This window comes from Staurois parvus, unplaced genomic scaffold (assembly GCF_062004578.1).
Source record: "Staurois parvus isolate SC_StPar_1 unplaced genomic scaffold, SC_StPar_1.0 ptg000734l, whole genome shotgun sequence".
Lineage (NCBI taxonomy): Eukaryota > Metazoa > Chordata > Amphibia > Anura > Ranidae > Staurois > Staurois parvus.
The window spans coordinates 351,821-365,673 of NW_028318530.1; the positions used below are offsets into that span (position 1 = coordinate 351,821).

Genomic DNA, 13,853 nt, shown 5'->3' on the forward strand with positions numbered 1-13,853 from the left:
TAACGCTGAAGGAGCGTTGGGATAGGTAGGAGGAGAGCCAGGAGAGAGCAGAGTCTCTGATGCCAAGGGAGTATAGTTTATTAGGGAGGAGGGGGTGGTCAACTGTGTCGAAGGCCGCGGAGAGGTCAAGAAGTAAAAGGACTGAGTAGTGGCCATTAGCTTTGGCGGTTAGCAGGTCATTAGTGATTTTGAGTAGGGCGGTTTCGGTGGTGTGTAGGGGACGGAAGCCAGACTGTAGTAGATCGAGGAGGTTGTTGTCAGTGAGGTGGGCGCTTAGGCGATTGTAGACTAAGCGCTCAAGGAGCTTGGAAGTAAATGGCAGCAGGGAGATGGGTCAAAGGTTGTTCAGGTCGGTGGGGTCCAGGGAGGGTTTTTGGAGTATGGGGGTGATGTGCGCGTGCTTCAGGGGGGAGGGGAATGCGCCAGTAGAGAGGGAGAGATTGAAGATGTGGGTGAGGGAGCGTAGGATGGAGGAGGAGGGTGCCCGGAGGAGTTGTGTGGGGACAGGGTCAAGTGGTGATGCGGGCTTCTGAGAAGACCTTGGTGACCTCCTCAGTGGTGGCAAGGCTGAAGGAGCGGAGTGTTGGGGAGGTAATAGTGTGCGGGATGTTAGATGTGGTGGGGGGCAGGGCGGTTTCCGAGGTCAGAGGAGGGGAAAGTTGGTGGGGTTATGGAGGGAGGGAGGCTAGGTGGGGAGATAGGTTAAGCATTGGTGATGTCCTTACGGATTGCGTCGATCTTATTGGACAATTGGATTATCAACAATTGGATACAATCATAAATAACTACTGGCTATAACTGTCTGAAGTCTGGAACCCATGGACATTACCAAAGATTGGGTTTCCTCCTTTCTAATGTTTTACCAGGCTCTAGCTGCAGTTGTCTTCAGTTGTTCTTTGTTTGTGGGTCTTTCTGCTTTTAGTTTTACCTTCAGCAAGTGAAATACATGCTCAATTGGGTTGAGATCAGGTGACTGACTCAGCCATTGCAGAATATTCCACTTCTTTTCTTCAAAAGCTCCTGGGTTGCTTTTGCAGTGTGTTTTGGATCATTGTCCATCTGTCCTGTGAAGAGCCATCCAATCAACTTTGCTGCATTTGGCTGAATCTGGGCTGACAGTATATCTCAACACTGCAGAATTCATCCGGCTGCTTCTATCTTCTGTCACATCATCAATAAACAACCAATGACCCAGTGCCACTGGAAGCCATGCATGCCCATGCCATCACACTGCCTCCACCATGTTTTACAGATGATGTTGTGTGCTTTGGATCATGAGCTGTTCCAAGCCTTCTCCACACTTTTTTTCTTCCCGTCATTCTAGTACAGATTAATCTTAGTTTCATCCGTCCATAGAATGCTTTTCCAGAACTGGTCTGGCTTTTTTAGATGTTTTTTGGTAAAGTCTAATCTGGCTTTTCTATTCTTCAGGCTTATGAATGGTTTGCACCTTGTGGTGAACCCTTTGTATTTGCTTTCATGAAGTCATCTCTTGATTGTAGACTTTGACAATGATATGCCCACCTCCTGGAGAGTGTCCTTCACTTGTCTGGATGTTGTGAATGGGTTTTTCTTTACCATAGAGAGGATCCTGCAACCATCCACCACTGTTGTCTTCTGTGGACGTCCATGCCTTTTTATGTTGCTGAGCTTGCCAATGCGTTCTTTCCTCAGAATGTACCAAACTATTAATGTGGCCACTTCTAATGTTGCTGCTATTTTTCTGAAGGATTTGTTTAGTTTTTGAAGCCTTACAATGGCCTGTTTCACTTGCATGGACAGCGCCTTTGAACACATGATGTAGGTTCACAGCAATAGATTCCAAATGCAAGTACCACACTAAGAATCAACACCAGACCTTTTACCAATTTGGATGTACATACCCTCAAATTAAACCCGAGAGTGTGCACTTTCAGGCCATATCCATTATATAACTATAGCTTGAATATGTTTTGGTAAATACCTGAAAAAAATAAAATTGTGCCTGTGCCCAAATATACATGGACCTAACTGTATATCTGAAAATTGATCAGTTGAGACCCTAAAATGCTGGACGCTGATATGATGTATGGCAGTGATCAGGACACTGATAAGGGGTATGGTGGTGATCAGGGCACTGGTATGAGGTATACCTGTGATTAGGACGCTGGTATGGCATATGGGGTTATCAGGATGTTGGTATGGGGCATGGTGGTGATCAGGATGCTGGTATGGTGTATGGTGGTGATCAGGGTGCTGGTATGGGGTAAGGCGGCGACCAGAGTGTTGGTATGGGGTATGGTGGTGATCAGGGTGCTGGTGTGGAGTATGGCGGTCATCAAGACGCTAGTATGGTGATCAGGACCAGGGCTGTAGATAATGTTATTTTTCTGGGGTGGGGGGTTCAGCTCGCAGCTGAGCTGCATTTTTACCACTCCCCCCACCAACTTCTCCCCCAAAAAGGAAGGGAGGGGTGGGTAGGTGGAAGAAAGGAAGGGAGGAGTGGGTAGGTGGGTGGGTGGAAGGATGGGGTGGATGGAAGGAAGGAGGGGAGGTATGGGTGCAAGGAAAGGTGAGTGGAAGAAAGGAAGGAAGAAAGGGTGAGTGGAAGGAAGGGGTTGGTGGAAGGAAGGAAGGAAGGAAGGAAGGAAGGAAAGAAGGAAGGAAGGGGAGATTGGAAGGAAGGGTGGGTGGAAGGAAGGGAGGGGTAGGTGGAAGAAAGGCAGGAAGGGAGGGGTAGGTGGGTGGGTGGAAGGAAGGAAAGGAGGAGAGGGTGGAAGGAAGGGAGGGGTGGAAGGAAGGAAGGGGGGTGGGTGGAAGGAAGGAACGTAGGTTGGACTCACGTGACTCATTCAGATGCATCAGAGCTGTCGGCTGCTGTGTTCAGTTTCCCGCTAACACCTCCTCTGAAGCTGCACGGACTAGAATGTGGGTGGGTGCAGGGGGAGGCAGAGCAGATACAGCCTCTCTCCCCTTTTCTCCTATTGGTGCAGAGGATGGAGGGAGGGGCTTGGCACTGAGAAGAACAGAGCAGTGGTGGGGGTCCAGAAAGATAACTGAACGATCAGGAATGATCAAGTATGTTCTTAGCGAAGGTGGGAGCGGTGACAAGAAGCGATCTCCTGTATGTCTTTCAATGAAGCAGCTGGAAGCCGATTCTCTTCTTCTCCCTCCCATGTGGCTTTCAGCTGCTTCATTGAAAGCCATACAGGAGATCGCTGCTTGTCACTGCCCCTAACTCCACCCCTCCCACACACTTCTAGTTTCGGCACTGCTCGCTGCTCCCTGCTCCCAACCTTTATTCCACTCGCGGGCGAGTGGAAATTTCAAGGGCTGCAGGGATGGTTGGCAACTGTCCTCGGGGGGGGGGGGGGTCTCAGACCTTCCTGCCCCCCCCCCCTTATCTACGCCCCTGATCAGGACATTGGTATGGTGTATGGAGGTGTTTTTTGTGCACACTGGGACAGGTGACGGGCTGCCTGCATTGTTTATTGTCCCTACACAGGGGCAGTGATCAGGGACACTGTGGTAGTTGGGAGTGCAGTCTGTGAGTGTAAATGCAGCCTGACAGGCTGCTGTACACTCACAGGCTGCAGAGTTGCTTCTCTCTGCACTCACACTGAGAGCAGAGAGAAGCGATCTTTAGTTTTACTTTCTAGTGTTTACTATGTGATTGCTGTGACTGGACACAGCAATCACATAGTAACATACCATACGGGCAGCACAGTGGCTAAATGGTTAGCACTTCCACCTGGCAGTACTCTTGTCGTTGGTTCGAATCCCAGCCATGGCTCCACCTGCCTGGAGTTTGCATGTTCTCCCTGTACCTGTGTGGGTTTCCTCTGGGTACTCTGGTTTCCTCCCACACTCCAAAGACATGCTGGTAGGTTCATTGGATCCTGTCTAAAGTGGCCCTAGTATGTGTATGTATGAATGTAAGTTAGGGACCTTAGATTGTACGCCCCTTGAGGATTAGGGACTGATGTGAATGTATAATATATATATGTAAAGTGCTGCATAAATTGATGGCGCTATAGAAGTAGCTGAAATAAATAATAAAAATAAATGTGATTGCCTGGACACAGCAGTAATGTGATCCACTGTGTCCAGGCAAAATACCGATCGCTGGGCTTCTGGGTGTGTGGCCTGTGAGCCGTGCAGGGGCCGCCAATGCGTGCTGATTTACAGCCGTCTATAGACTATGTGCAGACGGGAAGAGGTTAAAGTGGTTTTAAAGGCAGAAAGTTTTTTACCTTAATACATTCTATGCATTAAAGTAAAAAAACCTTCTGGATGCAGCTCCTTCATATACTTACCTGAGCCCCATTTCGATCCAGCGATCTGTATGAGCGCTGTGGTTCTTCCAGGTCTCTCTCCTCATTGGCTCAGACAGCAGTGAGAGCCATTGTCTCCTGCTGCCATCAATCACAGCCAGTGAGCCAATGAGGAGAGAGCAGGGGTGGGACCGAGCAGCACACTGTGTGTGAGTGGACAATGTCCATTCACAGGAGTGTGGCTCAGGAGCGAGCCTGCTTGAGTGCCCCCATAGCAAGAGGCTGCTATTTCGGGCATTCGACAGGGGGGAGCAGCAAGGACCGCTGATAGGGGAACCAAAAAAGAAGAGGATTAGGGCTGATCTCTACAAAGCATTACACAGAGCAGGTAAGTATAACATGCATTTTTTTTAATTGCAGCCTTTAGAATCACTTTAACAGACCAAGTTGTCAAGCAGAAGTGACAGTTAAAGTCGTATTAAATTGGAACTAAACCCTCCTATCCAGGGGCGGACTGACTATTTGGAAACTCAGGTACTGCCCGAGGGCCGGGGTCAGTAGGGGGCCCCATGAGATACCCCTGGTACCTTTTTCATAGGCTTTTTTGAGTTTGGGCAAGGACACAGGGGCCCCATGATCTCCTATTGCCTGGGGGCCCCATGAGTTGTCAGTCCGCCCCTGCTCCTATCCTTTCCGGCTAAAGAAGCTGCCACCTTAGCATCTGTTTGATCTGCAACTGCCATAATGCTGCACTTGTGATTAGTTATGACACCAGCCATTTGATGGTTTGACTGTTTGGCTGAGAGCACAAGCAACTATGACAGCATTCCTTGCATATTGGGAATGTAACTGTTTTTTAAAATTGTTAAATTGATCAGTTTAGTTCCGCTTTCAACCCAAAAGGAAACTTTTATTATATTGCAGCTTACCATTTTTTAAATGTGATCACTGCATTAGTTTTCTTCTTAGGCTTTCTTTCTTCCTTTTTCTTCTGGTGATCCAGCCAGCAATTTTGTTGTTTTTGAAAAGAACAAGCTGTCTCGCAGATTTTTTTTGGTTATTAAATGATACAAACCATTTATTACTGACAGAGGTGTTTGCAATGATCAGCTTATATTTGTGCAAAACATTTATTCCAAAAGGAAAAAAAACTGTTTGCTGTAACATCTTTTAAAGTATTAGCTGTGGGTTTGGCTTCAATGTGTTAATGTATTTAAAACTACAAGTACAACAAACACTTCCTCCCTTCCCAGACTGACAATGCTGCTGTCAAGAGGTGTCTCTGTTGCTCCTTCCTCCAGAGTGGGGGCACTCTAATACAGGAGGTGAGTTACAGGCCAGATCACCAGGTGAAAACAGAGGGAAAAGCCTAAAAAAAAGAAAACGGATGCAGCTACTACGTCTAGTGATGGCTAAGCTGCAATATATTCCATTTCTGCTTTGGGGTTTAATAGCACTGTAAGGGCTGTCAGTTGCTGGTGAACAAGCATTAGATTAGATGTGGATGTGATCTTCTCTCTGGATCTGACGTCCTGGAGCCCCTTCCACAATCAGCTGGGTTCCCCCACATTTGTTATCCTTGCCCCCCATGTGTTGGAGTCAGAGCAGCCCATCCATACACTTTGTAGAGGAGATGTTCCGAGTGAAGGTGATTGGGAACTTTTGAGGCTGCTCTAACCCCAGTGCCCCCCCTTACCTGGCTGGGTGCTGAGTGTTGCTCGGGGGATGAGTGTGCTGTCATGACCCCCCCTGCACTCCAGGCACCTGGAATTGTCAGCAGCACCCAGCAGAGCTCAGCCAGCAGCCAGCAGCTGCACGCCCCGCCCCTTCCCCCCATCATCATTAGCAAATATTACCCTAAACACTTGCTCTTTACCTCCCTTCTCCCTCCAGGCATTGGAGAGGCCGGCTGTCAATCAGGCGGCTCCCCTCTGCTCGGCTCAGCGGCGGTGATCGGCGACAAGAAGACGAGCCGAGGGAAGGGAGAGCACGGAGGAGATGGAGGAGGAGATGCAGCCGGCAGAGGAGGGGCCCTGCATCCCGAAAATCTACAAGCAGAGGAGCCCCTATAGCGTCCTCAAGACCTTCTCTACCAACAAGAGGTTCCTGGCCAGGAGGTACGACCGGCCCACCATGGTGGAGATCCCACATCTGGGGGCGCCCTCCTTCCCCAACCAGCTCCCAGTCTCCTCCATTAGCACCGAGCAGCATCATTACCAGCAGGCGCACAGCTCCTATCAGAACGGGCCCATCCGAGCCAACACAGCCACCCCCTCCCACTGCCAGGGCAGGGGAGGGGGCCACACCGGCCCCGCCAACAACAGGTTCTACCAGCAGGCCACCAGTGAGGGCAGCCTGGAACTCAGTGCAGGTAGGTGGGGGGAAGGGGGGGGTCATCACCCGGGGGGGGGGGGGGGCACTCCACTCTCTGCCATCCTCACCTTACCTGCTCGCAGAAAAGTTCACTTTGGGGAAGTTTAGTTACTCACTAATAGTGAGATGTCTGCTCCTCTATATACACATCACCATAGATACTGTATAGAGAGAGAGAGGGCTGCTGTATATATAGATAGAGAGAGATACGTGTTCTGTATATAGAGATATATTTATATATGTAGAGAGAGAGAGATCTGCAGTTTATAGAGAGATCTACTGTGTATATATATATATATAGGGGGGCCTACTATATATAGAGAGATCAGTGCAGATATAAATATATATATATAGAAAGAGAGATCTACTGTACATAGAGATATATATCTATCTATAGAGAGAGGGTTATCAAATGTATATAGAGAGATCTATATATATAGAAAGAGAGATAGAGAAAGATCTACTGTATATAGAGAGATCTATATATATATAGAGAGAAAGAACTGTATATAGAGAGATCTATATATATAGAGAGAAAGAACTACTGACTACTGTATATAGAGAGACCGAGAGAGAGAGAGAGAGAGAGAGAGAGAGAGAGAGAGAGAGCTCTGCTGGAGGGAGAGAGAGATCTGATGTATATATATATAGAGAGAGAGAGAGATCTGCTGTATGTAGAGAGATCTCCATGGCTATATATGGAGAGAGATCTGCTGTGTACAGATGTCTCTCTATTTATAGCCATGGAGATCTCTCTATATACAGCAGATCTCTCTCTCTCTCTCTCTGTCTCTCTCTCTCATAGAGAGATCCTCACACAGCTCTTCCCCCCCACTGGGACTCATTTACTATTTACTAAAGGAGTGCAGGATGATCACTTTCTTGGTGGCCCATACACTCTTCCATGGTATCATCAGCATACAATCCAATAGCCATAACATATCCATTTAGATTGAAATAGATTCAGTCCATTTACAATGTATCCTTTGTGATCCATACTTCTTTTTATTCTTTATTGTGTGTATTGATACAATTTAATCCTACATTGCAATCTCCAATATAAGTCAGCATGGTTATTACAGATACAAAAGGTTGAGATAAGACAGATACAAAGGGGTGATACATATAACCTACTTCTCCACAGTATAGTAGGATTAGGAATTTACGCACCCAGCACAAATTGCGTACTATGTCCCACAAATGATCTATGTCTGAGCCTAGAGTAGTAGTACAGGATTTTCAGTGGAATGTAATAATATTCATAACCTGCCTACTATTAGTGAATTTTAATAAATAGATTCAGTCAAGCGGAGTCAATCGGTCAGGAAAGAAGATGATCAATAGTATTGCATTGGTTGGCAGAGATGTTTTTGGCCATGGGTCTGACTGTATTGCAATCAGATTGTAAGATTAGAGGGTGGAAACAGAAGCAATCCTTAACCATTGATCGGATCTTCCAACAAAGCCTCTTCTCTAAGGTGCTCCCGGCCATGGTTGCACTCCTGCCTCCTCCACGTTCAATGCAGGGTTAATGGACCTACATTGTATAACATGATGTTAAAGGACCGCCCACAACCAACCCAGACTGCTGGAGGGAAAAGAGGACACCATGGGGGGCGGTTGAAGCAGGGGGGGGCTGAGGGTGTTCTCCTCCTCCCCTCTTAATGTAATGAGCATTTAACCCTTGCAGTGCAGGCGGCCCCACTGCAATGGTTTTTTTTCTGTCTACCTGGAGTTTGGCTGTAGGAACACTGTACTGTGGTCAGGTTACTGTAGGTGAAGTGTATAGCTATGGCTGTCTCCTGTTGGTTACAGAGGATTGCTGAACAGGATAAGCATGCAGAGAAACTCAAACTCATAGTAAGTTTCCAAGCCCGGCTTTTTACTATTCTCAGTGATGTCTAGTTTTGTAACAACTCCTTCATCCTTGGAGATCCAGGTTGTAAGGCAGGGCAGTGAAACCATCATCTTTGTAAATTGCATGTATTTGCTTTATTTGTACTGTTATGTATCTTGTTTGTTTTGTATTTAATTACAAACCGTGCAGATTGTCAGTATTGCCTTGAGGAAGCATGTCAAAAAATGTATATGGGATTCTCTTTTGAGGAATCTTAAATGGAACCTGTCAAAATGGAAATCTAGACGCTGCCTTAGATTCAGGCTTAAGGGGTGTCATCCCTATAGTTGCTTCTGTGACCTGGAACAAGTAGCAGCAGCCAGTATTTCTATTCTAATAGGTTTCTTTTGTCCTAGAAACATCATGTGTCTGCAGTTACCTCTACAAGCAATAAACATGATCAGGTTTGGCACAAAGGATAATACATGCGAAGAAAAATATAATGCGAATGGCATAGCTAGAGCCTAATGTTTACAACAAAGAAGTCCATCAATGGTGAAATCAATAATGATATTGATATTACCTGGGAACAGTTTTGTGGGAAGTCATGCTGTCATTGTGGAATGTTAATATTACACTATTTCCTTGTGTAAACACTTCTGCTGGTAAGCTCCTTAAGCAGTGAATTGCTGGGAAACAGATTAAGATCAGTGGTCCAATATTGCTTTGACTTTGCCATGCACTGGCAGAGTCATAGGTGTAATTCACCAGGAACATTGGGGTATCTGACCATGTTCATTCTCATTGCTGGAACCTGCTATGACTTTGGTCCCTGTCTAGTGCAGTGCTAAATTTAAAGACATGGTATGCGATTTCTAAAATCTAACATGACCAATTGAGCAAATGATGTGACCTGGCAGTGGGGGAAGCAAATAGAACTGTGGAGTGCACCAGCAGGTGGAAGGAGGTTCTGATTCCCCAATATAGATCTTTATTTATCATTAGAGGAGTCACTAGCAGGATCAGGTCCTGATTCCCATATAGAGAGCTTTAGTTATCACGGGAGGGATCATCAGCAGGAGAAAAGAGGTTCTGATTCCCCAATATAGATCTTTATTTATCATTAGAGGAGTCACCAGCAGGATCAGGTCCTGATTCCCATATAGAGATCTTTAGTTATCACGGGAGGGATCATCAGCAGGAGAAAAGAGGTTCTGATTCCCCAATATAGATCTTTATTTATCATTAGAGGAGTCACCAGCAGGATCAGGTCCTGATTCCCATATAGAGATCTTTAGTTATCATGGGAGGGATCATCAGCAGGAGAAAGGAGGTTCTGATTCCCCTATATAGGTGTTCAGTTATCACTAAAGGGGTCACCAGCAGGAGGACGGATGCCTTGATTCCTCTGTATAGATCTTTAGTTTTCACTAGAGGGATCAACAGCAGGAGAAAGGAGGTTCTGATTCATCTACATAGATGTTCAGTTATCACCAGATGGACCACCAACAGGTGGAAAGAGATCCTTATCCCCATGTATAGATCTTTAGTTTTCACTAGAGGGATCACCAGCAGGAGAAAAGAGATTCTGATTCATCTATATAGATGTTCAGTTATCACTAGACGGACCACCAACAGGCGGAAGGAGATCCTTATTCCCATGTATAGAGCTTTAGTTTTCACTAAAGGGATCACCAGCAGGAGAAAAGAGGTTCTGATTCATCTGTATAGATGTTCAGTTATCACTAGAAGGATCAAGATGAAGAGGAGGGAGTTCTTGATTCTGCTATAAAGATCTTCAGTTACCACTAGGGGAATCACCAGCAGGAATTAGGAGGTCCTCATTCTCCTATATAGATCTTTAGTTATCACTAAAGGGGTCACCAACAGGAGGATAGATGTCTTGATTCCTCTATATAGATATTTAGTTATCACGGGAATGATCACCAACAGGAAAAAGGAGGTTCTGATTCCCCTGTATAGATGTTCAATTATCACCAGACAAACCACCAGCAGGAGGAAGGAGATCCTGATTCCCATGTATAGATCTTTAGTTTTCACTAGAGGGATCACCAGCAGGAGATAGGAGGTTCTGATTCCCCTATATAGATGTTCAGTTTTCACCAGACGGACCACCAACAGGCAGAAGGAGATCCTTATTCCCATGTATAGATCTTTAGTTTTCACTAGAGGGATCACCAGCAGCAGAAAGGAGGTTCTGATTACTCTATATAGATGTTAATGTATCACTAGAAGGATCAAGAGCAGGAGGAGGGAGTTCTTGATTCTGTTATAAAGATCTTCAGTTATTACTAGGGGAATTACCAGCAGAAATTAGGAGGTCCTGATTCTCCTATATAGATCTTTAGTTATGACTAGAGGGATCACCAGCAGGAGGAAGAAGCCCCAGTCCATATCTTTAGTTTGACCTCATTTAGAATATGTTGTCCAGTTCTGGAAAGCTCTCTTACAAAAAGATATTGATAAGATGAGATGAGTCCAGACAAAGACAACAAAAATGAATGGTCTGAGGGATAAAACATAGCAAGAGAGACTGCAGGAACTTAATATCTACAGTCTCGAGGAAAGAAAGGAAAGGGGAGATATGATTGAAACCTTTAAACACACTAAGAGTTTTAAATAAGGTTCAGGAGGACAGTATTTTCAATATGAAGCCAAGATCAAGAATTCGAGGACATGACCTCAAACTAGCAGGAGGAAAGTTAAAAATAACCTCAAAAAGTGTTAATTTACTTAAAGAGTAGTTGAGCCTTGGAATATACTTCCAGCAGAGGTAGTGAGTCAGTCATAAGAAAGTGGATTTCAACATGGAAGACATAGATATGTATTCAGACAAAAAAGGTTAAGAAAAAGAAATAAAAGAAAAAAATCAAAAAGGAGGTCTCGGTGGACAACTTGGTCTTCTTCTGGTCTTCTATGTTTACTTTTAATACTAGTACTGGTGGCAGTTTGAGTGAACCCCCCACCACCCCATCCTAGGCAGAGAATAGATACACCGCTGCCATTTTTCAGCAAATAATTGAAATATTTACATGTATGTCAGGTTAACACCTGAATGTGACACTGTCTGAAAAATAAAATCAGAGACTGGACTCAGGAAACCAGACATAGTTCTATGATGCTGAGACTGCTCCCTCCTGATATTATAAATAGACACGGCAGATACAGTAACGTATTTGTTGTGCTCCTCATTTATTCCCCAGATTAGATTCAGCTTCTATATGTAAAAAGGATGCTGAACAATTCCATCTTCCCCATCCCAGGCTGACAGAGCTCTGATGTATGATCTGACAGCACGGCTGACAACATCCTTGAGGCAGAGATATATGCAAGCTTTAATTTACAGCTCCTGTGCAGGTTCCTTGTCTGCACTTCTCAGACCACAGATAGTGGACAGTCTATTTGCCTCTTATCCGAAAATGAAGGAGAGCACAGTCTTTTCCTTTCAAGACCTACTACATAGATGCTGCAAGACATTTAGAAAAAGATCACCAGAGGCATGCTGGAATCTCTTTGTGGATCTACAAAGAGAAATGGGCAACGCTGTGCTGTCTAAATGTGTCATTCAGTATTAGTGAATTGATTGCTGTAGGTAATAGCCTGCAAGTATTACAAGACAATGACAATGTAATGTTATACTACATTGTACATTCAGGCGTTAAAGTGATATAAAGCCCTCGTTTTTTAAGCATGTTCAGCAGCTGATTTAATCACATACTGGATGTGCAGCTTCTTTATCTTTTAATCCTTACCTGTGATTAAGCCAGTGCCATGACCACTGCCCCAAGTTTCCTGTTTCAGGGTGGCTCCTATAGAAGCCCCCTTACATGCAGGGACTAGAGTTGTGTCTCTCTACCTTGTGTGCATCAATAGAAGCACACAGCCCAGCCTAAGATGGCAGAGCACTCCCCTGCTCCTCTCTCCTGCTCCCCTCTCTGACTGGCTGGAGGCTGCACTGTCCATTGTTAACTCCTTCCTGTGAAGATGGGAAATTCAGGGAAGCAGCACATAGAGAGCAGGAGCCAGAAACATTGAAAGTTGTAAACTACAAGTGCTGAAGTATGAATTTTTTTATTGTGCGCCATGTGTTAAGCTAAAAAAACACTAGGGGTTCAATACTACTTTAGATAATTGTGGCCATCTATTGCAATTTAGTTAAAAGGAACCACAAAGCACATTCATCAAAGTGTCTGAAAAAAGAACTGTGCACATTGCCTCATAGCAAGCAATCATATGCATGCATAGAAGAAGAAACTGCTGTTTTTCTTGGTGGGAGCTATAGTTCCTTAAGGGCTGATTGGTGTGTGGGTGCTCATTGCCTTACATCTAATCCATGCTAGGTGTTTAAAGCTGGCCATACACTGCAGGATTTATCTTGGTCATCCCTGTGTGCTGAATAAGGATTCTCTGGACTCCCCCACCCATGCTAAACAGCACGTGGCATATTGGTTTCTGACAGCCGGCACCCATAACCCACTGCATCAGATTGGGTTCAGCCAACAATTTTTTGAATATTACTTTCACCAAACATTCACTAGTGATGGTCAATTGCTGACAGTTTAAACAGATGCACCAGGTAGACTCACCTGCAGTGAATATTTAATGAATATCAGATTCATAGGTTTCTAAATATACCCCATAAAGTGATAGTAAACAGCATAAAAAAAAAAGAAAAAAAACCCCCCTGCAAGGTAAAGGCATAAAGGAGAGCTGTCATGGCTCCCCGGGGCTTCCATCTTCGCCTGCTCTTCCTTCCGGGTTCAGGAGCTCTGGCCGACTGACTGCCAATATCCCTTTCAAATGAACTCAGTCATACGTGTATAATTTAGGAGAGGACAGAGAATTTCAGGGTGTATTTGGTAAAAAAAAACTATTTCAAAAACAGCAAAGAATACACGTTCCAGTGCCCAATCCTGACACTAAGGTAGGAGAGCCTGTAGCAATATAGCATATTGGCTCCACCATCTCTCCTTGCCTGGTGCAAGTAGGTGCGGTGTATGGGATGACATCAGTGTGCCGGCCAATGCATTTTGTCTTTAGGACGTCCCCTGATTGCTAATGTCGAAATGCGTTAAGCAGGTTTGCACACTCTGATGTCATCCTGTACACAGTACCTGCTGGTCACAGAAGATGATGTTTGCACATAGTGACTTTTAAGGGCTGTTTCATTTACATGCAGTTAATTTTTTTGTTACCACCTGTAAGCACTGTATATTACTCCTTTGTCATTATAGATATCAGAACACAGCAGCTGGATATCTGGAGGGGTGTAGGAGTGCGTAGGCAATTTATATTATACTTTATTTCAGACCCAGTGACATCATCATTGGGTCTGTGTGCTTTTCTTTGCAATGCAGGCAGATAACGGC

The 13,853-nt window shown here is 45.1% G+C and overlaps 1 protein-coding gene across 2 annotated transcripts in view; it reads left to right on the top strand.

Annotated features, from left to right (window-relative positions):
• Positions 1–6,029: 6,029 nt before the first annotated feature.
• Positions 6,030–13,853, top strand: part of BEND4 (BEN domain containing 4) — a 146,893-nt gene continuing 139,069 nt past the window's right edge. Inside the window, exon 1 of one of the 2 annotated variants that reach the window (XM_089654000.1) lies at positions 6,030–6,624. In XM_089654000.1, the coding sequence (XP_089510126.1) occupies positions 6,252–6,624 (373 nt within the window). In that variant the 5' untranslated portion in view covers positions 6,030–6,251. The remainder of the gene's footprint in view (positions 6,625–13,853) is intronic. The other variant, XM_089653999.1, reaches the window with a different exon arrangement.